At 62.9% G+C, this 22,735-nt stretch overlaps 2 protein-coding genes across 7 annotated transcripts in view; one reads left to right on the top strand and one right to left on the bottom strand.

Moving 5' to 3' along the window:
- Nucleotides 1–8,108, top strand: part of TMPRSS6 (transmembrane serine protease 6) — a 36,189-nt gene extending 28,081 nt beyond the window's left edge. The window contains exons 13-17 of the mRNA XM_042947718.1: nt 1,906–2,022; nt 2,328–2,496; nt 3,902–4,173; nt 6,207–6,343; nt 6,932–8,108. Of these exons, the coding sequence (XP_042803652.1) occupies nt 1,906–2,022; nt 2,328–2,496; nt 3,902–4,173; nt 6,207–6,343; nt 6,932–7,090 (854 nt within the window). The 3' untranslated portion in view covers nt 7,091–8,108. The remainder of the gene's footprint in view (nt 1–1,905; nt 2,023–2,327; nt 2,497–3,901; nt 4,174–6,206; nt 6,344–6,931) is intronic.
- Nucleotides 8,109–10,310: 2,202 nt separating this feature from the next.
- Nucleotides 10,311–20,894, bottom strand: KCTD17 (potassium channel tetramerization domain containing 17). Of its 6 annotated transcripts, none has more exons than XM_042947711.1 (7): nt 20,664–20,894; nt 19,408–19,516; nt 17,082–17,173; nt 16,173–16,268; nt 14,265–14,390; nt 12,850–12,928; nt 10,311–11,210 (listed from the first exon to the last, which is right to left on the bottom strand). In XM_042947711.1, exons 1-7 carry the CDS (start codon nt 20,871–20,873, stop codon nt 10,834–10,836), a joined length of 1,089 nt encoding a protein of 362 aa, XP_042803645.1. In that variant the 5' UTR covers nt 20,874–20,894; the 3' UTR covers nt 10,311–10,833. The 6 variants fall into 6 exon arrangements, with proteins under 6 accessions (XP_042803645.1, XP_042803646.1, XP_042803650.1 ...); XM_042947712.1 differs by having other exon boundaries at nt 12,865–12,928; XM_042947716.1 differs by having other exon boundaries at nt 11,096–11,210; nt 12,869–12,928.
- Nucleotides 20,895–22,735: the final 1,841 nt, after the last annotated feature.

Genomic DNA, 22,735 nt, shown 5'->3' with positions numbered 1-22,735 from the left:
CATCCATCCATGCATCCATCTATCCATCCATCTGTCCATCCATGCATCCATCCATCCATCCATGCATCCATCCATGCATCCATCTATCCATCCATGCATCCATCCATGCATCCATGCATGCATGCATGCATCCATCCATCCATCCATCTACCCATCCATCCATGCATCCATCCATCCATATATCCATCCATGCATCCATCTATCCATCCATCCATCCATCCATCCATCCATCCATCCATCCATGCATCCATGCATGCATGCATCCATCCATCCATGCATGCATGCATGCATGCATCCATCCATCCATCCATCCATCCATCCATCCGTCTATGCATCCATCCATCCATGCATCCATCCATCCATGCATCCATGCATCCATCCATCCATCCATGCATGCGTCCATCCATGCATCCATCCATCCATGCATCCATCCATCTATCCATCCATCCATCTGTCCATCTATGCGTTCATGCATCCATCCATCTATCCATCCGTCCATCTGTCCATCCATGCATCCATGAATCAATCCGTGCATTCATCTATCCATCCATGCATCCATGCATCCATCTATCCAACCATGCATCCATCCATGCATCCATCCATCTACCCATCTGTCATGCATCCATCCATGCATCTATCCATCCATCCATCCAACCATGCATCCATCCATCCATCCATCTACCCATCCGTCCATGCATCCATCCATGCATCTATCCATCCATCCATCCATCCATCCATCCATCCATCCATCCATCCATTTATCCATCTATGCATTCATGCATCCATCCATGCATCCATCCATCCATCTATCCATCCATCCATCTATCCATCCATACATCTGTCCATCCATCTATCCATCCATCCATCTATCCATCCATACATCTGTCCATCCATACATCTGTCCATCCATACATCCATGCATCCATCCATGCAGCCATCTATCCATCCATGCATCCATCCATCCATTCATCTATCCATCCATCCATCTGTCCATCCATGCATGCATGCAGCCATCCATGCATCCATCTATCCATCCATCCGTCCATCCATCCATCCATCCATCCATCCAACCATCCATCCATCCAACCACCCATGCATCCATCCATCCATTCAACCATCCAACCATCGAACCATCCAACTACCCATGCATCCATCCATTCATCCAACCAGCCAACCAACACCTGCAGACAACCCAGGGATAGGTGAGGCAGAGTGAGGGACTGGGAATAAAAGTCCCCTGCCCTCTGGGATTGTCCATTAGTAGGAAGACATGATGGGTGACTGGCCCATCACCTTCTGGACATCATGTCCAGGAGCACGGGAAGTCTGGACTGCGGGAGGAGATCAGGCAGGGAAAGCTTCCTAGAGGAGGTGGGCTTTGAACATGGCCTTGAAGAGAGGTAAAATGTAAATAGGCGGGAGGAAAGGAGAGCAGGCCAAGACCAGGTGGTGGCACAGAAAGGTCTTCGCGGCGAAGACGGTGAGGAGCAGGCGGGTGGCTGGCTGGGGCCGGGGTCTGGAGGCAGGCCGGGCTAGGCGGGGAGCCTCAGAATGCCAGGAGAGGCACAGCCCGGTTCTTGGAAGCTAGTCTGAAAGCGGAGGCATAGTTCTGCCTCCCGGTACACCTGGAGTGGCAGGCACGACCTCGGGAGTCACAGCCTGCTAAGGAGACACAGCCTTGCTCTCAACACACCAGTCTGAAGGGGGTGAAGGGTGGGGAGGGGACACGGCCTGCCTTTAGGACACGCTGCAGGAGCCCCAGGGACCCCTTCAGTGTGGTCGAGGGATCACTCCGCAGTCTCCTCCGGCCTCTTCCAGGCTCCATATTCCCTGGGCCTTTTTCAGAGGCTCCCTTGGGCTCGGGCGCCTACTTTCGGTGACCCATCCCCACCCCTTCTCCCGCAGGGGTGGCTTGTGGGACATTCACCTTCCAGTGTGAGGACCGCAGCTGCGTGAAGAAGCCCAACCCGCGGTGTGACGGGCTGCCGGACTGCAGGGACGGCTCAGACGAGCAGCACTGTGGTAAGCCTGGCCTGCGGCTGCCTGGGGCCCTTCCACGGGGCAGATGGGCGGAGAGAAGGCTCTCTCCAGCGGCTGGGCCCTGGAGTGTGGCGGGGAGGGAGGTGCCCACACGGGGAAGCTGAAGGAGAGCTCACTTTGTCTCTTTCTGTCCTGCCTCTGCACCTGCTCTGGGTCCGTCCTCTCCTTTATTCTTTTTCCCGCCTCCTTCCATCTGTCCTCTGCCTTTCCTCGATGCCTCCCCTTCTCCGGCTCTCTCTGCCTGTTTCTCACTGGCTTCTGGCCCTGCCCCTCCCCCACGCACCCAGACTGCGGCCTCCAGGGCCCCTCCGGCCGCATAGTGGGCGGCGCCGTGTCTTCGGAGGGCGAGTGGCCCTGGCAGGCCAGCCTCCAGGTTCGAGGCCGACACATCTGTGGGGGGGCGCTGATCGCTGACCGCTGGGTGATAACAGCCGCTCACTGCTTCCAGGAGGACAGGTGAGTGGGGGGCATGGGCACCTAGACCACAAGAGATGGGGTAGAGAAGGCCATGGCCGGGGGGGGTGGGGTGGACAGCGGGTCTGAGATCCAGGCAGGAAGGAAGGGTGGTGGAAGCCCAACAGACGGGCTGTTCTGACCCTTGGGTTCCGTCCTGGCTCCACCATGAACATAGTCTGCGGCCCCAGAAAGGATGCTCAACCTCTCTGCTCTACTTCCATATCTCGATTCAAGCTGGGTCAGTGATTCATTCCCCACTCACTCATTTACTCATTCATTCAGAAATATTTCTTGCGCTCCTGCTAGGGAGCTGGGCCGGAAACTAGGGGTACCAGCAGAGAACAGAACTGCCCGACCTGGCCATAGGCCATGCCCCCCCTCTGCCAGGTTGCCCCCTGATCTGGTGAGTGGGACCCAAAGAAGCCAAGAAGGGGCATGTCACCCAGCCCCACAGAGGTCTTCTCCCTCTGCACGATGGGCTCTCAACACCTCCTCCCCCCCAACCCCCATCTCCTGCCCATCATCCCCCCCGCCCCGCCTCACCCCCAGGACAGCCAGCTCTGGACTCCCCTCCCACACCTCCTCTTCTGTCCTGGGTCTACACAGCCCCCAGCCAAAGGCCAGGAGCCATCAGGGTGCCCCACTCCCTGCTCTTTACATCCAGAGCCAGAGACCAAGTTCTCTCGGTGCGCCCGGCCAACGCTCAGCCGTGGCCCGTCCACGCTGTCGCCAGCGCCTGGGGCCACCCCAGGCAGCCCAGAGCCCAGCTCCGCTTTGCATTCCCTGCCCAGGTGCCTGGGGGCTCTTTCTGGGTGCAGTCTGACCACCTCATTCTCTCACTGCCTCCCTGGCTCCCCGCAGCCCGCAAGGTAAAGAAAGATTTGGACGCTGACCTGACATCGGGGGCGGGGGGGTGGGGAGGGGGTCTTCACTGCCCCTTCTCTGCTGACTGCTCCGCACTCCGAGCCCCCTCCCCTCCCCAGTGAGGACTAGGCAGGTCTCAGCGAGCTCACAGCAGCCCCATCTGCAAAGCGCAGGGACAAAAAGGAGAGAAATGTTCGTCACTGCCTGGCGCTGTGCTAATTTTTTTACACGCACAGCCTCACTGAATCCCCCCAGTAACGTAGGAGTAGAAGGTGCTATTCCCCCATTTCACAGATGGGGAGACTGAGGGCTAGAGAGGCGCACACACACGGAGGCAGGGGTGAAGCTGGGACTGGAACCCAGGCAGGTGGATTCCGGTGCCAGCACCCACACTGTACCCCCCCCCCCCACCAGCTACCCGGGGGCGGGGGGAAGGGAGGGTGTGGTGGCCCGCGGCCCACGTGGGGAAGCTGGCTCTCCCCAGGGGCTGGGACCGGAGAGGCCGCGGCTGAGCGAGGACGCGCCCCCTCCCCACCCCCAGCATGGCCTCCCCGGCGCTGTGGACCGTGTTCCTGGGCAAGGTGTGGCAGAGCTCGCGCTGGCCGGGCGAGGTGTCCTTCAAGGTGAGCCGCCTGCTCCTGCACCCTTACCACGAGGAGGACAGCCACGACTACGACGTGGCCCTGCTGCAGCTCGACCACCCCGTGGTGCGCTCGCCCGCCGTGCGCCCCGTCTGCCTGCCCGCGCGCTCCCACTTCTTCGAGCCCGGCCTGCACTGCTGGATCACGGGCTGGGGCGCCCTGCGCGAGGGCGGTGAGCCGGCTTCGGGGGGGGGGGGTGGGGGGCAGGTCTAGGGAGTCGGGGTGCGGGCAAAGGGCCCCAGGGCTCCACCCCAGCGGCCCTCTGGTCCCGGGGTGAACCGGGGCTGCTTGTCACAGAAGCGGGTGGCTCCTGCCTTCCAGGCCTTTCCCTCCTTGCATGACGTATTTAAAGGGAACGAAGGTCGCGGGGGGGATGTTCCCTATGGGTGAGGTGGTGGGGCAGGCTAGGAACCCAACAGCCCCACGGGCAAGCTCCGACCTCCGCTCCTGGGACAGAGGTGGGGCGGAGGGGGCCCGGGGAGCGCTCTTAATTGTTACCACTTTCTACATCGAGGTTGGGTTTTAGGGAACGTGGTCTCATGTATTCCGTCGGACACCCCGAAGGGTGGCTATTACGGTCCATTTTATGGATGGGGAAACTGAGGCACAGAGACATTTTTTTTTTTAGCAGCTGCTCAAAGTCACACAGCCAGACAGGGTTGGAACCTAGGACCGCCTGACCCCAGACCCCCTGCTGTTCCTGCTACAGCCTCTCAGCAGCAGGGGGGTTTCTCCCCTTCCCACCTAAACTGACCATCCCTGGAGGCTACTTCTGTTCCGTGAATATAGGCCCAGGCTGGCATAACCACAGCCATGCCCAGCACCCCTTAAAGGTGGTGGCTTTAAAGACGGGGACATGATTTACAATCTGGAGGCAGGCCAGCGGGACCGTGCGGATAAAGATGGGGAAACTGAGGCTCAGATGGAAAGTGACTGGATGGAGGGGATGATGGAGAAGAGTAAATCAAGGGTTGGTTCATTTGCTCCTTCCTTCCTTCCTTCCTTCATTCATTCATTCATCCAAGGGCACATTTATGAGCACCTACTATATGCGAGGCATTGAGTTGGGCAAAGGGACTATAAAGATGAGAAGAGAACATTCTGGGGGGAGACGGTGCTAAGAGCCGACATGGGTGGGGAGGCACAACGGCGGTGGCAGCCCAGAGGAGACGCCTAGCCAGGCACGGTCTGGGAGGCGTCCAGAGGAGGGGCTATGTCTAAGCTGGGGCTAGGAGGACAGGTGGGCAGTAACAAAGGGGAGGACAAAGGTGTCCGGTTAAGCGCACAGGAAGCTGCCCAGGGAGCCCTGAGAACGGCCGGCACCAGAGGGGAGCTGGGGGCAGGTGGGTCTGGGTGAGGACCAGCAGGAAGGACAGGGGTCTCATGGGCCACTGTGAGGAGGTTGGACCAGGAGTTCACCCGACCCGCACTTTATTTATTTATTTATTTAAATATGTGAGACTTATTGTCAGATTGATTTCCATACAACACCCAGTGCCTGGGTGGCTCGGGTAGGTGTCCGACTTCGGCTCGGATCATGATCTCACAGCTCTTGAGTTCGAGCCCCACATCGGGCTCTGTGCCAACAGCTCGGAGCCTGGGGCCTGTTTGGGATTCTGTCTCCCAATCTGTCTCTCTCTCTCTCTCTCTCTCTGCTCCTCCCTGGCTCGCACTGTCTCTCTCCCTCAAAAATAAATAAACATTAAAAAAAAAAAAAAACCCAACCACCTGAGGGCTTCCAGAAAGACACTGATGTTGAGCCCCCCGCTGGCCAAACAGACCAGATCTCAGGGTGGGACCAGGCACAGTGCCAACGGAGGCTCCCTGCGGGGGTCTTACGTGAAGCACTCGTGGAAAAGCACCGGGCTGGACGCGGGGGTAGCACTGATGACTTTTAGGGGAAGAGTGTAGGGGTCAGGTGTGCGCTCTGGAAAGATCTCCCCAGGAGCCGTCACCGAGGAGAGCAGGCAAGAGGCCGCCAGCAGGAGGGGCTGGGGGGTGTGGAGAGGGACACTGGTCCTGATAGGCTTTGGGGGGGGGGGGCTGTGTCCCCAGGGGCTGCGAGGAGCCAGAGCCGAGTGATGGTGAGGTGGAGGGGTAGGGGGTGAGCAGAGCAGATGAAGGGGGGCTCCTGAGAACAAGGGGAAGGGCGGGAGGAAGAGTCAGGTCTCATGTCTGCCTTCCGCCCTCGGCCGCACGGGGCAGGCCCCACCAGCAACGGTCTGCAGAAAGTCGATGTGCAGCTGATCCCACAGGATCTGTGCAGCGAGGCCTATCGCTACCAGGTGACGCCCCGCATGCTGTGTGCCGGCTACCGCAAGGGCAAGAAGGACGCCTGCCAGGTGACTCGGGGGGAGGCGGGGGTGGGATAGAGGAGGGAGGGAGGGAGGGAGGGAGGGAGGGAGGGAGGAAGGGAGGAAGGGAGGGTGGCCCTCCCGCCACCCGCGGCCTGGCCCTCTGCTCGCACCGGCCTGCCGAGGCCCCGCAGCCTCCCAGCGACGCGGGGCTGGCCAGCCCCAACTTCATTGATGAGGAAACTGAGGCTCGGGGTGGGGGTGGGGTGGAGGGACTTGCCCCAAGTTGTCCCAGGTCACAAGAGAACCGTGGGGGGCAGGTCTAAGGCTCAAACCCGGTTCCGCCCCCTGCCCCTGCAAGGCACTTTGCCCGAGGGGACCCAGTGGCAAGGGATGGGAGCCCACAGAAGGGAGGCAGAGGTGAGTGGGGCGTGGGGACACCCGCGGATGCTTCCGCGATGGCCAGGACCCGCGGAAGCATGGGCAGGGCTGCTCTGGGCTCTCTCCACTTACCAGGAGCGGGGGAAGTAGAGGCTTCAGAAGGGGGTGTGACTTTCTTGTCGGCTGGAAAATTCCCAGCGGCCAGGACCCTCGCCTTACCCTGACGCGGCCCTGTCTCTTCTCTCCCCCTTGCAGGGCGACTCGGGAGGCCCGCTTGTGTGTAAGGAGCCCAGTGGCCGCTGGTTCCTGGCGGGGCTGGTCAGCTGGGGCCTGGGCTGTGGCCGGCCCAATTACTTCGGTGTCTACACCCGCATCACAGGAGTGATTGGCTGGATCCAGCAGGTGCTGAGCTGAGGAGCTGGGGCCCACCTCCCGGACTCAAGTGGCCAGGGCACCCACTAGGGAGGGGAGCGAGTTTTCTGGGGGCAAGCAGGGCCCCGCAGAGGCAGGGGGTGGCGTCCCGTGGTCCCCGACCTGCTCCCTGACATCTGCCCAGGGGAGGGCAACAGGAGGAGGAGGAGGAGGGCCAGCAGCTGGTGGTCGACTCCCCCTGCACCCCAGGGCCGGGATGGTCAGCAGGCCTGGCTGAGGGGGTTCACATCCAGCCCTGTCGCCTTCTGATTCCCTCTCCCCCTCCCCCTTCCTCCACTGCTGACTCTGGTGGGGGGGAATGGTTCAGCAGCACCAGCGGGGCTTCCGGGTCCCAGGAGAGGTGTCTGGGCTCCCCTCCGCTAATGCCGAGCAGATCCCAGCCCGTGAACTTGGGGGGGGGGGTGTGGATGGAAGGCACCCTCAAGGAGGGACCCGCAGAGCCCCGGAGACAGCCAGCTGGGCCAGCTGCCACTGTAAGCCAAAGGGTGGGGGAGCCCCGGGTGTAGGGTTCTCCCCCCACCCCTACCTGTCCCCCGGGCCTCCACTGCTCACTCTCACCTGTAAGTGAGCTCCGCCGCCCTGTGGAATAAAGCCGTTTGATCTGAGGCTCTGCTCTGGGGGTTAAACAGGGCCCCGGAGCACTGACCTCACGCTCTCGACTGTGCGAGCCTCCGCTTCCTGCCCGGTCTGTTCGTCAAATGTCTGGAAGGCCAAGGTTAGGTCAGTGGGGGCAGGAGAGTGACCTCCCGGGCAGTTGTCCGGGTCCCAGGACCAACCCCAGGAAGGCAGGGGTTTGGTGAACCGGAGAGCAGAGCGAAGGATGGGACAAGTGATGGGCTCCTTCTGGAAGCCTGGGAGGACACTGAGGCAGAGAGGAGCAGAGCCGTCCTCGTTGGCACACCCGCGTTTGGGGGTGAAGCCTGGCGTGGAAGCCTCACCTCCTGGTTCCCAGTCCTCCACTTCTCCGGCACAACGCTCCCTTTGCATTCTTGGCATCATTTACCCGGCAAGCTCTCCTGCTGTGTGTCAACTCCTGCAGTGGGGCCACGGAGACGCACAGAGCTCAGCTCCTGATCTCAGGAGGCCTGGGGATGGCAATCCAGCATGAAGGGGCTCTGGGGTAGCCGAGAACTCGGGGAGTCAGGGAAGGCTGCCTGGAGGAGGTGAGGCTTGAGTTGTGCGGCCCGAAGATGGCCAAGGTGGGGAAGGGCATTCCAGACAGGGGAACAGCACGTGCAAAGGCAGAGTCCCACCAGAACGGGACATATTGGTAAGCTGTTTTGAGCGAAACAGAGGTTGAGTGGGAAGGAATGAAAAGGAGTGTTGGGGGGGCGGGGAGGGACTCAGAGCAGCTGACAAAGAGTTTGGAGTTGAGCTTAGGACTTGACCCTGCATGCTCTGGGTAGCCACGCAAGCCTTTATGACAGGAGAATGACACGTGAGTGGATTCACATTGTGGAATGGACCACCAGCAGCAGTGTGGACGGAGTGGGAGGCAGGGAGGCCTTGAGGAGGCCACTGCGGGACTCCAGGAGGGAGAGGGTAGGCTCTAATGAGCGGGGCAGCAAGGATGGACTTGAAGGACCCTCAGTGTCCTCCAGGTGCCTCCATGGATTGGGGTTGGGTGACAGAGGAATCACCCAGGGACCATCCCAAGGGGTCTGTTCTGATCCCCTGTTGCCTGGCCTGGGACACCTGGCTGCGGGGGGCGGTGGGGGAAGACTCTGAGAAAGTGCCAGAACTTGGCTGCAGGGGGGTGGGGGGGAAGACTCTGAGAAAGTGCCAGAACTTGGGATTTCCTCTAGGAGGGAGGTGTGCAAGAGGTAAGTGGGGGCTTGAGGTCTGGAGGATTTCAGAGCCCCTCCTCAGAAGACATGCTGCCGGGGAGGCTGAGGAGGCGGGGAGATAGACACTCCAGAGGGGGCGCTCCCGGGGGAGGCTGAGAGGCGTGGCCAGAGCTGAAAGGGTGCTGGGAGGACGGAGCCTTAGCGACCAAGCGGCAGCGGTCAGAGAGGACCTCTGGTGCTTTGGCTACGGCCTGCTAGTCCAGAGGCCCGTGCAGGCGATCTCTTGCCTGCTGGGCCCGCCTGCAGGATGAGAGGGCAGAGCAGACCCTAGGGGGACAGCTCCAGGTCCGGGGGGGGGGGGGGGGGTGGGGGGGTGGGGGGGGGTGGGGGGGGGGGGGGGGGGGTGGGGGGGTGGAGGATGTTAAAGCATTCCAGCCCCTAGCCTCTCAGGCTTCCCACAGGTGCGGCCACACACAGTGTTGGGGGCCCTGCTGAGATAGACATTTGTGGGTCTCACCCCGGTCTTAGAATGGGGACGGGGGCAGGCTGGACGGTCTGTTCTTTTAACAAGCCTCCTGGGGACGGTTCTGCAAAGCAGGACACAAAATGTGAGGTCAGTTCGGCTAGCCAGATGCCCCAAGGGGAGTGGTGAGGGCCCCCCCTGGCCTGAGTGGAGGGGGGGGGGAGCCTCGCCTGGCCCCAGGCAAGGCCTCTGCTTAGGGGCCCCCTGTTTTGCAGGGATGCCAGGGCAGGGGAGCAAGGTGAAAACTTAGCAGGGCTTGGCCAGGGCGGGGCAGGGTGGGGTGGGAGGCCCTGCTGGGCAGGAAAGAGAAGCCCAGGGTCCTGCGGGCGGGCGGGCTCAGATAACGTGGAGCAGGCGCCCGGGTGTTTATATTTTCTGAGACTGGCAACAGAAGGGTGACAGCAATGGCGAGGTGTGGAGGGGACCAAGAGAAGTCACAGCAGGATGCAGAGGGGGCACCCTGGGGGTTAGGACGCAGCAGAGGGGGGGGGGGGCTGCTATCCTGATTTCAGCAACCCCCTGCCCCCTCAGCATCCCTAGCTGGAGGCAGGAAGAGACCTGCCTGGCTCTCCAGGGGCTGGGCCTTGCTAGTCACCTGGTCCAACCCTTTACCTTACAGATGAGGAAACTGAGGCCCAGAGAGGGGCAGGCACGTGCCAACGTTCTCCCAGCAAGGCAGAGCTGGTGACCTTGCCGTTGGGCCACTGGGCGGAGGATGCAGCCCTGACCTCCCTCCCCCACTCCCCATACACACAGAAGAGTGACCACAGGGCAGGGCCCGTTAAGAAAAAGCCCCGTTACCTTTGAGTCATTTATCCGACCTTGAGGTTAGCCCCATCCCCAAAAGCGGCCCAGAGGAAGAGAGGGAGGCAGCCCCGTGGCTGTTTCTTCAGGTTTTATTACATGGTGGGGTTGGGCACAGCCTGGGAGATCATCAACGCAGGAGGGGCCCCTTGCTCAGCCCCTGCTGCCCCCAGACTCTCCCCAGGGCAAAGGGAGGAGCGGCCCCCTTTCCCTTCTCACTGGTTCCTGCCGGCTGCACTGCCCCTGTCTGCACTGCCCCTGCGGAGCCCCTGCCCGCCCCCTCCTGGCGGGGGTGGGGGGCCCTCGGCACCCAGCAGGGCACAGGGCGGTGGGAGCAGCCAGGGAGGAGGCTGAGTCCCCCTCCCCCTTCCTTCGACAGGGCCGACCCCCACCCCCTTCGTTCCACCAATACCTGAATCTCCATGTGGGGCTGAGCAGATCCTTCCCCCTCTGAGGGAAGGGCGAAGGGAGGGCCACCCTCTGCCTGGTGCTTTGTACACTCCCCGAGGGCTTTCTGGGACCCTGCTCCTCTTTGTCAACCTCACAACAACCCTGTGAGGTAGGTGGCGGTGGGGAGAGAGAACCCACTGGACAGATGGGGAAACTAAGGCTCAGGGAGGAGATGTGACTGGGTCAGGAGGGAGGGTCTCATTCATGCAGCTGGGGGACCCGGGGGAGGGACCATGGCGGCGTGGGAAACACAGCTGGACAGCGCCACACTTTGGCCACAGGCCAGTGGCTCTGCCCAGGGGTCCCAGGGCCCACCTCAGGCCTTGAGAGGCTCCAGCAGGCCCCCACCCGGCCCCCAGAGGCAGGGGTAGATCACAGCCCCGCAGGTGTAGACAGAAGTGGCAGGGGGGAGAGTGCTTCCTCCGCCTGGAGCCGGGGCCCCACCCCGTGGTACAAAAATAAAGGATTTCAGATCGGAACCCCAAGTCCCTGGAGGTGATCTGGGGCCTCACATCCGGGTGCCTCTGGCTTGTAACAGCTAGAAAATAAGAGGGGGAAGGGGCAGGGGGACGGGTGGGGGGGTGGTCAGAACACCAGGAGAGGAATGACAGGGTGGGGCCAGTGAGGAGGGGTGAGGCGAGGCCAGGGGAGGGCAGAGAGGAGATTGAAATGGAGGGAGGGGAGGGGAAGAGAGGGAGAGAGAAAGAGGTAGGTGAGTTACAGGGTCCCTTCTCAGAAGAGGGGGGGTGGGGGCTGAGGCCCAGAGAAGGTGAATTCAGAGCCGAGGAGGGGGAGCAGGAAGGGGACCCAGCTCGCCCATCCGGGAGCCCCACGCCCCATCCTGGGCTGGGTGGTGGCTGCCGTGGAAGCCAGAGCCTTGGTGACTCTGGCTGGGGAAGGTGGGGCGGTCAAGGTCAGGTCCCTGCCGGCTCAGGCAAAAGGTGACAGACAGCAGCTGCCTATCCCCATTTTAGAGGCAACTGTGGCCGAGACAGGGACAGTGACTTGCCCAAGGTCACAGAGCAGGCGGCTATGACTGAGCGGGGGCTTGGAGGCACCCGGCCAGGGCTTTTTCCGCGACGCCCTGATCCCCAGCCAGCTCTGGCTGACTCCTCGTAGGCCAAAGGAGCCCCGGTGCGGCCGGCTGTCCTTCCCACCCCGGAAGAGACGGGGAACCCAGTGCCGCGAGGCTGTGATGCAGGGGCTCCTGGATGGGCAGGGGCGAGGCCAAGGCGTCTGGCTGCCCTCCCCCCTCCCTCCTTCCCAGCCCGGCTCTGGGGCTGAGGGACAGATGGCAAAGAGGCCCCGCCCCCTAAGGCTCTTCTCTCTGCGCCCCACACCCAAGGCCAAAACAGGTGAGGGGAGAAAGTCGGCTGAAAAGTCCGGCTCAGGTCCGGGGACAGGAGACGCGCCCCCTCCTGGCTGCCGCCCGCCCTCCAGCTCCGCCAAGCTACAAACCAGGGATGGCGGCTCTGGGGGGGCGGGCGAGGGGCCCCGAGGAGGAGAAGCCCTCGCTGCAAGCGCAGCCTCAGCCCTGAGGGGTGCAGACGGGGACCTGCAAGGAGGAAACGTGAGGCGGCGGCGGCGGCGAGGACGGGAGGCGCTGGGCGGGGCGGCCCGGCCTCAGGGGTGCCCGGCGGGGCTGGCGGGCGCCAAGGAGACGCGGCCACGACCCTCGTCCCCAGGCCGGGAGGCGGCAGGCGCCAGAGGGGGCGCGGGAGGCGGCAGGCGGGAGGCTCTGGGATGCGGGGGGGCCGGGGCGCCTGGGTGGAGGGCGCGGGAGGCGGGGGCCGGGGCGGCCCGGGGATGGAGGCGTGAGCAGGCAGAGAGGAAACCCGGACAGGGGCAGAGAGGGAAGAGGCAGGGTGCAGATGAGATCCAGGAGGAGGAAGAGGTGGATGAAGATGAGGCGGGGCCTCCCGCGGGAAGCGGAGGAGGCGGCGGTGGCGGGAGGGAGAAAAGGTTAGCGGGCTCCTGGGAGGACTGGGCTGTAAAGAGAAAGCGAGAGAAGGGATGGTTATGCAGGCGAGGCGCCGGGCGCGCGGCTGAGCTGACCCTGGTGGCCCGTCCCCGCCCGCAGGCCCCGGCCCCCCGGTTCGGCGGCTGGCTCCAGCGGGGCAGTGGGCGGGAGGCTCTGGCTTTTATGCGCAATCATTCTCCTCGGGGGGCGGCTGCACCTTTCTCCTGTGTACCTGCCTCCACCTGCACCTGTTCCACCTCCTGCCGCCGCTCGTCCTCCAGCTGCTCCTCCGTGCTCTGTGGACCAGCCGGCGGACCCAGGGAAGAAAGAGTGGAGAACTAACGAGGGGCCAGGGCCGGCGGGCGGCTGTCCCCGTGGGCCCCCTCTCGGGGCGGGCGAGATGCGGGGGCGGGGGGGGGGCGGGACCTTAAGGAGGGAGAAGCTGGGGCGTCTTGTCCCGTCCCCTGGGGGCTCTGGAAGGGCCTGGAGGAAGGGCACGGGACGGGGCCCCCGCTGGGGGATGCTCACGGAGCAGTCCGGCCGCTACTACGGGGCGCAAGGCCGGGTGAGGGCTGGAAGAGGAACGGGTGGGTGCGCGGCCGGGGGAGCCTGGGAAGGCCTCACTTCAGGAGGGCTGACCCAGAGTAGACACGAGGCCAGGGAAGGCCCGGGGATGCCATCGACAGGTTCCGACGCCCCAAGCTCCCAGGCTTTGGCGCAGAGAGGCAGGAGCAGCGGGCTTGCTCTGCACCCTCGCAAGGCAGTGCCAGCCACTGACCCTGATGGTGGTGGGGTGGGCAGGGGGAGTCGCAGGACGGGGAGGCAGACAGACAGACAGGAAGCTCGGGTTCGTAAGTCTCCGACGCACTGGGACAGACCCCCCCTTCACCCCCAGAGGGAACGGTCTCCCTCTTTCCCCGGCCTGGCTTGCTGCCCTGCCCCATTGGCCCCACCAAAGGCCTTCGAGGCTTCTGACCGGCTCTGGGTTCGAGGCGGCAGGACCTGTGCTCAGCCCCCTTCCCCACAGCCGGCTTTGCTGCCTCAGAGGCCAGGGCAGGAACACGTGGCTGGGTCCCCCCCGGGGTTGCTGACCTCTCCCCTGCAGAGCACCTGAGGAAGGGGCCCGGGGAAGGGGCAGGATGCACAGATTTGGCTTCCCTGCCCCGGCCCCGGCCAGCTGGGAACATTTACCCACCTCTGGGAAATAAACTGGCCATTTTGGATCCCAGAAGCCCTAAGCGTGGCGGCACCAGAGAGGACGTAGTCTACCCTCACTTCTCAGAGAACACACCGGAGGGCCGGGGCTTGTCCAAGGTCACGCAGGGCGCGGCACACCGTGCCCAAACCCCTAGTTCGGTACGCCCTGTGGCCGCCGTGCGAACGGCATCCAGGCCCCCTCTGGCCGTGCCCTTGGGACAATCCTAGCTCCTTTCTCCCCCCGCCTGGGCCTGGGTAACCGGCGTGAGCAGACGGGACCGTGGGTGGCATGGGATGGATGGCATTGGCTGTGACCAGGTGGTTGGTTATGTGTGTGCGGCAGGAGGGAGAGAGAAGCAGGGATGGCTGGGTGGAGGGCAGGGAGAGGATGGAGGAAAAGGGTGGGGGGGAAGCTGAGGTGGTGGGGGGGCTCACCTTGGTTTTGCGGCTGGACTCAGAGCTCAGCCCGTGCGGGGAGGTGTAGAGCTCCTTGGACACCACGCACAGGAACTCAGCCTGGTCCTCGTTGCCATAGTTGTAGGAGGAGCCGATGTTCACCAGCTGGGGGGCGGAGCGTGGGGACAAAGAGGACAGGTTGGGAGGCCGGGTTAAAGGCAGCTGCACAGACACCCGCCCTGGCTCAGCCGGGCTGGGCCTGACCCCTGGAGGACGCCGCCTTCTCTCTGCGGTTCCCCACCGCTCACCCCAGCCCCAGATCTAGAGGCCGCTGCCTAAAAGCAGGCGGAGGCCACGATGGGCGGATCATCGTCCACCTCCGTCCCAGGCGTGGCTGAAGCCGCCCCAGAACCAAGCTGTAGGGTAGGGTTGGCATGGTGGGGCCCCACAGACTATTCTGTTCATTCTCAGAAGCAGAGGTGGAACAGGCTGTCCCCTCCTTAGGCCGGAGGGCAAACGATCGGTGCCCCCTGAGCTGCCTGCTCAGCCTCTGGGAGCCCATGCGATTGCCAGAGGCTCCCGGGGGCTCCACGGAGCCCCACCTTTGTCCCGGGGTCCTTGGAAGAACCACAACCACGAGGCCCTGCGCATGACATTCGGCCCCCCAGGACCCTCGCCCAACAGGCAGAGTGAAAATCAGCCCCTCTGGCAAACGGGGCTTGAAGAGACAGTAACCTGCAGGAAGTCCCCCAGCCAGGAAGAGTGGAACAGGGGTTAGACCCCGGGATCCTGAGTCCTCGCCGGAGTCTTGGAGACTGACATGCTGATAATCTGTATGATCCTGCCTGGCTCCGGTGTCTGGAGTTCTACTCTAGGCCAGGGACTTTACCCATGGTCCTTCTTTTTTTTCTTTTTCAATATTTATATTTGAGAGAGAGAGAGAGACAGAGTGCAAGCAGGGGAGGGGCAGAGAGAGAGAGAGGGAGGCACGGAATCTGGAAGCAGGCTCCAGGCTCCGAGCTGTCCGCACAGAGCCCGACGCGGGGCTCGAACTCACGAACCGCGAGATCGTGACCTGAGCCGAAGTCGGTCGCTCAACCGACTGAGCCCCCCAGGCGCCCCTGTCCACGGCGCTTCTAATCTTCCCAACAGTCTTGCAAAGGGAGCACGACTGGCCCACGCCACAGGATGGGAAACTGAGGCCCAGAGGGGAGATGTGACTCGCTCAGGGTCACATGGCCTGCAAGTGGCAGATCCGGGCCTCTGGCTCCTGGACGGAGCTATTCCTCCGTACCACCCGGCCATCCGGGGAGCCCTGGCCTTCTCCCTTCTTCAACCTCCACGTCCCAGGCGCCGTGGGCAGGTGCGGCTACAGAGCCAGCCAAACCCTCTTCCTTCTCGAAGGACAAATGTGACGTGGGGTTAACTTGCTGGCTCTGTTCCTCTGGAAACCTGAGCCGCGTGACGTGAGCTGCGTGGCCTGGATGGCACCACTCACGACAAGTTGCTCCTGACTGCATCGGTCCCTGTGAGTCCTCGTGGGAAGTCACCGCTTGGGCTTCCCGGGCGTGGCAAGGCTGTGACCCGGCAGGTCCCGGGCAGGGACCCGGAAGCTGCGCCTGTGGCCTTGTCACGAGAGGCGTCGGTCGACCCCAGGTGGGGTCCGCTCACCTACGGGGGGGATCGCGTCCCCTTGCTCCTGAGCTGTCGCCTGGGGGCCAGAGACCCGCCCGTGCCCCTGCGGAGACCACGCCCCGGGGGCTGGGAGAACCCCCACCGAAGCCGCCCGGGTCTTCTGTCTCTCTCCTTCTGGTCACTCCGCGGCCGAGCGTGGCCTTTCCTATTCTTGTTCAGCGTGATGGCTGGGGGCCGTGCCGGGGAACCCCAGCCTGGGGCTTCCCCGTGACGCCGGGTGGTTCCAGGGGTGGCCCCGTGGCCCCCACCCACCTGCTCGAAGCGCCAGCCGTCTGACATGGTGGAGACCATCTGCGTCAACTCCTCCTCCTGGCACTGCAGCACGCGGTACACGTGCTTGGGGGGGACCTGCAGGCAGAGAGGTGACCTGGAGGGCAGCCGGGGGAGGGGCGAGCACCTGTCACCCCCGCAGCTTCTTCTCCCCCCGCCCACCGCACACCCCTAAGGAGACAAGGAGGGGCAGGTGCAAGGTGGGGAGGCGGCAGCCACGTCCTGAGGACCCCCCCCGTGCGCCCAGCCCTCGACACGCACGGTCTCACTTCATCCTTCCCCGCACGCCACGAGCTACGGGATCTTCACAGAGGCTCTGACTTGCCCAAGGTCACGGAGCCGAAGCGTGGCAGAGCGGGAGCACAGGTGGTACGAGGGGGAAGAGAGGCCACGGAGCTCACCCCCTTCAATCTCCGGGGGCCACCCGTCCGCCTGCCCCCACCCACGTCTCCTCCAGGGTGGCCAGAGGGGCCCCCCCAGCCCCGCCTCCAGACCAGGCCCAGGGCGCTCAGAAGCATAAGCCCCAGCGCCTCGCGCTCTGCCCCCAGGGGTCTGCCTGATGTCACGAAATGGACAATTTACTAATCCTGCGTTGCCCCCACAAGGCCCCCTGTGCCTCCACACTGACCCCGTTTTGCCGTGGGGAAGGGAAGAGGGGGCAGGTCTCAGTGGGGGGCCCACTCATACCGCAAACAGAGGCGAGTCAGGGACAGAACCCAGCGTCCTTCTCCCCGTCTGGGGCTTTGCTGGGCAGTCTGGGAGCTGGACAAGCCCCTCGCGTCACCGGCCGGCTGGGCCTCCCCACGTCTCCCGACCCTCCTCCCGCCTCCCCCAGCTCTGGCTCTCCCGCCACAGCCTGCTCTGGCTCCCTGCTGCCTTGCTGCTCCTGACCTGTGTGACGGGATAGTCCTTCTCCTCCATCCGGTCTTTGATGATGCGGATCAGCGGGCCGATGTTGTAGAACTCGGCTTCCTCTAGGACCCCTGGCACAGACAGAGCGGCCCCCGGGTCACTCGGGCTGCCCCCGTGCCCTCCTCTCCCCGTGTCCCTTCTGCCCCACACCCACCCACACCCGCCAGCACCCCCATCTGGGGGCTGCTTCAGGGCTGGCAAGAGGCAGCAGACTCACTGGGGCCGGAACCTAGAACATCACAACAAGAAGGACCTCGGCTGACCCCCCATCACACAGTCCCATCGATGAAGCCCGTGCTAAGTGCCAGCTACCGTGCTAAGCATGTTACGTTCTCTACTGCAGTTAATTCTTAGCGCTAGAAGTAGGTACTGTCATTGCCCCCACTGAACGATGGGGGAAACCGAGGCCCGGAAAGAGAAGCAGCTGCCCAAGGCTCTACCGCCGGTAAGCGGCAGAGCTGGGATCCAAATTCAAGTTCCTCTGACTTCAGAACCCACTACAGATGCATCATCTTTGTACACGTCCGTCCCAACTACCAAATCCTTTACAAAGCCCCCTCAGGCACTCAGCAAGAGCCCTGGGGACACGGGGAAGCAGGCATTATTGTCCCCACAAAGCTGAGGGAACTGAGAGTCTCACCGACAAGCGGAATGGCCCCAGGCCTTTGGAGTCTCCTGAGTGCCTACAGGGCAAGGATCCCTCTGGTTCTTTCCTTGACTGGCCTCCGCCCCCCCCCCCCCCCCCCCCCCAGGACCGGGCCGTGTCTGATCTAGCCTCTGTCCCAGGTTGCCTACACAGCACCTAATACCAAGTAGGCGGCCCGCGAGTGTCGCTGCCTGAGTGCGCCTTGGGGAGCCCTGCCCATGACAGATGACGAACACGGTGTCAGTGACCCTTGGTGCCAGGTGCTGCGCTAAAGGACATACTTGTATTCCTTCCCTCCGCCCTCACAGCAGCTCAGGAAGGCGGGTGCTCTCGCCACCCCGCTCCACAGACGCGGGCATGGAGGCACAGAGAGAGAAGTGACTTTCCGGGTGTCCCACGGCTAGAAAAATCTCGTCCCAGATCCTCCGGGGCCCTCGATGGGGGCCCCAGCCCTGTCTCAGGTGCCGGGAGTAGCAGAACCGGCAGAAACCCGGCACCTGTAAACAGATGTCGGCGGTGACGCAGTGTTTACGTCCCCTCCCCGCGGACCCTGTTCCTGGGCCCCAGCCGTGCCCGGGTACCTGTGCTCCCCTGAGGGGCTGCCCGAGAGCCGAGGGGCTGGTGCCTACCGTGGGCTCCGAGTTTGAAACCCCAGCCCACCGGGGAGCTACGTGGCCTTTAGATCGCCATGTCCCACGGGGGTCAGCAGGGGAGACCGTTGGCCCCGCGTGAGGAAGGATGGGCTGTTCTAAACACCCACAGGGTACAAACACTGGGATTCAGGACACCTGCTGTCCCCAAACACGCTCTCCCCGATGTAGATCGCCGCCCCTGATTGATATAGACATGTGGAGGCTCAGGAAGGAGAAGTGACATGTCCAAGCTGGCCCGGCAGGGTCAGCTGACCCGGAGCCACGCCTTGTGCCCCGAGGAAGAGTTGACTTGGAGCTGTTTATAGTTCTTGCCCCCCCCACCCCCCCCACCCCCCCCCCCCCCCCCGGCTGAGGCTTTGCCCAGAGGATATTGGCTCGGGCATGGCTTCCCCGCCATCTGCTGGAGCCGGACATGGGCATCTACAGGGCCTCAGCCCTAGGCCCCCGGAAGAACCAAACCCCTGCTGGGGAACCGGCTCCCCCTCCCCCACCTCCACCCACAACCAGCTGTGCCACAGAGGCCGCTGGATTTGCAGAAGCGTCACCTGCTCCACCCGCCTGCTGACTGTCAGCCCTTGCCAGGCATCTCAGATACCGGATCACCCGCAGAAAGAGAGCCCGTGCCTCCTCCGGTGCCGGTCTCCACCCTATTCACACCTGCCTTCCCAGGAGGTCAGGAGAAAGGGCATCCCTGCCCACAACACACACTGCCGGCCTCACTGTCGCCCTCTGTCTTCTGCCTCTCCGCCTCCGTCACCTCCCCAACAGCGCTCGGCCAAAGCTCAGGCTGGTCAGCTTGGTGCAGCCCCCAGGCTCAGTCCAGGCAGAGGCTTTGCGATTCAGTCTTGTCAGGGACGAGGAAGTGGGAAACATGGAAGGAATCAAATGTCCCCCCAGCCCTGACTGGGAGAAATGGCTTTGGACTTCCACGAAGGCTCTGGCCGACTGCAGAGGGCAGGCCTAGGTAGGATGCAGTCCCCCCGGCCAGCCCCCTGGACCAACTCACCCTCCTCGGCCATGTCCTTGTCCAGCACCAGCTTGCCATGCCGGAGGAAGTTCAGGATGGGCCCAAAGTAGGTGGGGTCACGGTCAATGAGGTAGGCCCCAGTCTCATCCTAAGGAGATAAGGGGCACAGGCAGTGAGAGGAGAGGCCTCCCCCAACCCACCCGCTTACTTCAGGCCCAGCAATGGTTGGAGGGAGGGAGGGAGGGAGCGTTGAGTCTGCTCTTCCCTGGAACGAAGTGGCATGATGGGACAGAAAGGCTTTGCTGTCAGACCCACGTAAGTTCAAGTCCTGCCTCTGCCATTTCCTCACTATGTGACCTGGGGCCAGTGACTGGGCCTCTCTGAGCCTCACTCCGCTCCCCCATAACCAGGGGTCATGGTGAGCATCCGGTGAGCTCTGAGCAGCACCTGCCGCAGAGTAGGGCTCGGTGATTGTCCCTCTTAGAGGTTGTTCCCCTGAAGCCAGCCCTACGCTATCTCCATCAGATCCCCAGTCATTCTGGGGATGTTGGATGTTTACAAGTTTCCAAAGGAGTCGCTATCTCATTGGACAGGCTCGGCCTGCAGGGAGGCAGGGCGGGCATCTGGACAACTCTACGGAGGGAAAGCAGGCACGTCAAAGGGTGAGGAGACTTGCCCAAGGTCACAGCATCAGAGGGTCAGGGAATGAGGGAGAGGGGGCCCTTCAGGTCACCTGCAGACCAGCCTCCTCTGGTTACAGACAGGAGGAAGCTGATCCTGGAGCAGGGAGGGGTCCGACCCAAGGTCATGCAGGCAGTTTGCAGCAGAGCAGGGATGGGAGCCCAGAAATGGTGGCCGACAGGCCAGGGCTCCTCCCTGATGAAACCCAGCTCGGAAGGCACCCCAGGACTTCTCTACCCAGCGCGCAGCACTCCTAGGCCACCCACACCGCAAAGGGCCCTGGGGAAGCCACCGCAGCCAACTCCTTCCCCGGTGCGGGAGTCCCGTTTGGGTAGGAGGTAAGGCCCCAAAGGAGGGCGAGGGTCCCGATCCACCAGCCTCCTGGGGTGGGAGCCGAGGGCGGTGGTCCGAATGCCCTAAATGGCCGCGGCCCGGCGTTGTCCCGTTGCCACGACAATGGGCACATCCCGCGCTCTCCCTCCTCCCTTCCTCCGACCAGCTCTTCCTGCCTCGGGCCCTGGGGAAATCAAAGCAGCCGAGTTCCCGGCCAGGCCGGCCCGGATTCGGGCGGGCAGAGGACCCCGCCCGACGGCCGCCCCCCGCGCGGGCCTCACCCGGTCCGACTGCAGCTCTTCCCCCTGGCACAGGCGGCTGAGGAAGGACTTCTGCTCCCGGCACAGCGTCTGCCGGGTGGTCAGGAACACCGTGCCCCCCACGTTGAGCCGCACCCACTTGCCCCAGCCGCCCGGCGCGCGGCCGCCCGCCCCCGCCGGCGGCGCTGCCTCCCCGGCCTCCATCCTCCCCGCTCGCCCCGGCGTCTGCATCCTCCGGGCGCGGCGGCTGGGGGCGGGCAGGTACCGCGCGCCGGGCATGCCGGGAGCTGTAGTCCGCGCCCGGGGCGGGGCGGGGCGGGGCGAACGGGGCGGGGCGAGGCGAACGGGGCGGGGCGAGGCGAACGGGGCGGGGCGAGGCGGCCGGGGGGGCGGTCCGCGGGGCCCGCGCTCCCAATCCCACCGCCTGGGTGCTTCCTGGGCGCAGACCCGGCCTCCAGAAGAAGCCCTTTGGCCAAATCACCGTGTTTGGGGAAGGTCAAGTTCGAGGTCAGTGGGGCAATAGTGAGTGCCACCCCAAATCGGTGCTCCTTCCTCCTGCGTGTTCTTCCGATAACTGTTTTCTCTTGCTCCAGTTTAGATTATTAAACAATTGGTACCAGGAGAAACATTTGCTCTCAGGATTCTGTAGCACTCACCTGTATCTGTTTTCCAAGATTCTTTCATACTGCCCTTTGGGTTGGGGGGGGGGGTGAAGCGGGGGATGAAGGAGGGGAGGCTGGGTTCTTTGCCAACATAAATTGAGGACAGCATAGTTGGGCTTAAAGTCGATGACCACCCACTACATTCCAGATGCTTTGTATGTCTGTATTTGGCCCTGAAGCTCTCAGCAGCCCTGTGAGGTTGGTATTACTGCACCCATTGTACGCATGAGGACACTGATGTGAAGTGACCCCTCTGACTCACACGGCTGGTGAGTGGCAGGCCAGTAAGGACCCAGGTGGGCTCCAGGTGCCTTTCTGCCACCAAGGCCCCTTTCCTGCTCCCCTGCCTTGGGCTGTCAGTGCTCCTTGGGAAAGGTTTCTAGGGAAGAGGGTGGAAGGGGCACTGGATCAAAGTCGAGAGAACTGGGTTTTCATCTTGGCTTTTGTGGGACGAGGTACTGGGCAAGGTCTCAGCTTTCCCATCTGTAATTTGGGAGGGAGAGAGGGACTGGTTGTGTGCGCCCCCTTCTAAGCCAGACAACTTGGAGTTGGGACTGTTGCCATCATGGGGACTGCAGGGTGGGGAGGGGAGGGGACTGCAGGGTGGTCCTCTGGGCCCAGGGAGGGACAAGGGCTGAAGGGGAAGCTGTCCTTAACTTTCTCACCTTCTGGATGCTTGAGTCTTTTTTTTTTTTTTTTTAATGTTTTTAATGTTTATTTTGAGAAAGAGAGACAGAGCATGAGCAGGGGAGGGGCAGAGAGAGAGAGAGAGAGGGAGACACAGAATCGGAAGCAGGCTCCAGGCTCTGAGCTGTCAGCACAGAGCCCGACATGGGGCTCAAACTCACGAACCGTGAGATCATGACCTGGGCCAAAGTCAGACGCTTAACCGATGGAGCCACCCAGGCGCCCCAGCGGATGCTCGAGTCTTGATCCGGATTAAGGGAGAGGGGTCCGAGGCTCCTCTCAGTGATCCCAGTGTCCCCCTCCTCCCAGGGCTCCCCACACTGGGCAGCCTGGCTTCGTGCTGAGAGGAAATCTCCTCCCCTGGGCAGGGAATCGGTCACTGCTGCTACAATGCATGCTCTTGAGCAACTTCCTCTCTGAGCCTGTTTTTCCTTTTGCAAAATGGGAACTCTGATAGTTGCTACCGTAGAGCGTTGCCATGAAGATTAAATCATATAGTGTCTATTAAACACCCGGCCTAGGATTAAATCGTATAATGTCTATTAAACACCCGGCATAGTCCCTGGTCTTTAGCCTATTGAGTTGAGCAGGGGGCTGAGAGGTCAGTCTGGGGCCAACCTGTGTTTGCTGTGCCTGTGGGGCAAGTGACAGTTGTCCCTCCAGGTGTGGCGCTCTGGAGATTTACTTGGACTGGAGAGGGGAGGAGACCGCCCACCAAAGAGGACAGGAAAAGCCCCATGCGTG

The sequence above is a fragment of the Panthera leo genome, chromosome B4 (assembly GCF_018350215.1).
Source record: "Panthera leo isolate Ple1 chromosome B4, P.leo_Ple1_pat1.1, whole genome shotgun sequence".
Taxonomy (NCBI): domain Eukaryota; kingdom Metazoa; phylum Chordata; class Mammalia; order Carnivora; family Felidae; genus Panthera; species Panthera leo.
The sequence above is the reverse complement of the archived record's forward strand: the minus strand, read 5'-3'. Positions and strand labels throughout refer to the sequence as shown.

Excerpts from the sequence above, each read along its gene's own strand:
- KCTD17 (XM_042947711.1), bottom strand. The coding sequence starts at position 20,873 with ATGCAGACGCCGGGGCGAGCGGGGAGGATGGAGGCCGGGGAGGCAGCG. Across the intron at positions 16,269-17,081 it reads AGGACTATCCCGTCACACAG|GTCCCCCCCAAGCACGTGTA; the intron begins GTCAGGAGCAGC and ends CTCTGCCTGCAG. Across the intron at positions 14,391-16,172 it reads ACGGCTGGCGCTTCGAGCAG|CTGGTGAACATCGGCTCCTC; the intron begins GTGGGTGGGGGC and ends TCCGCCCCCCAG.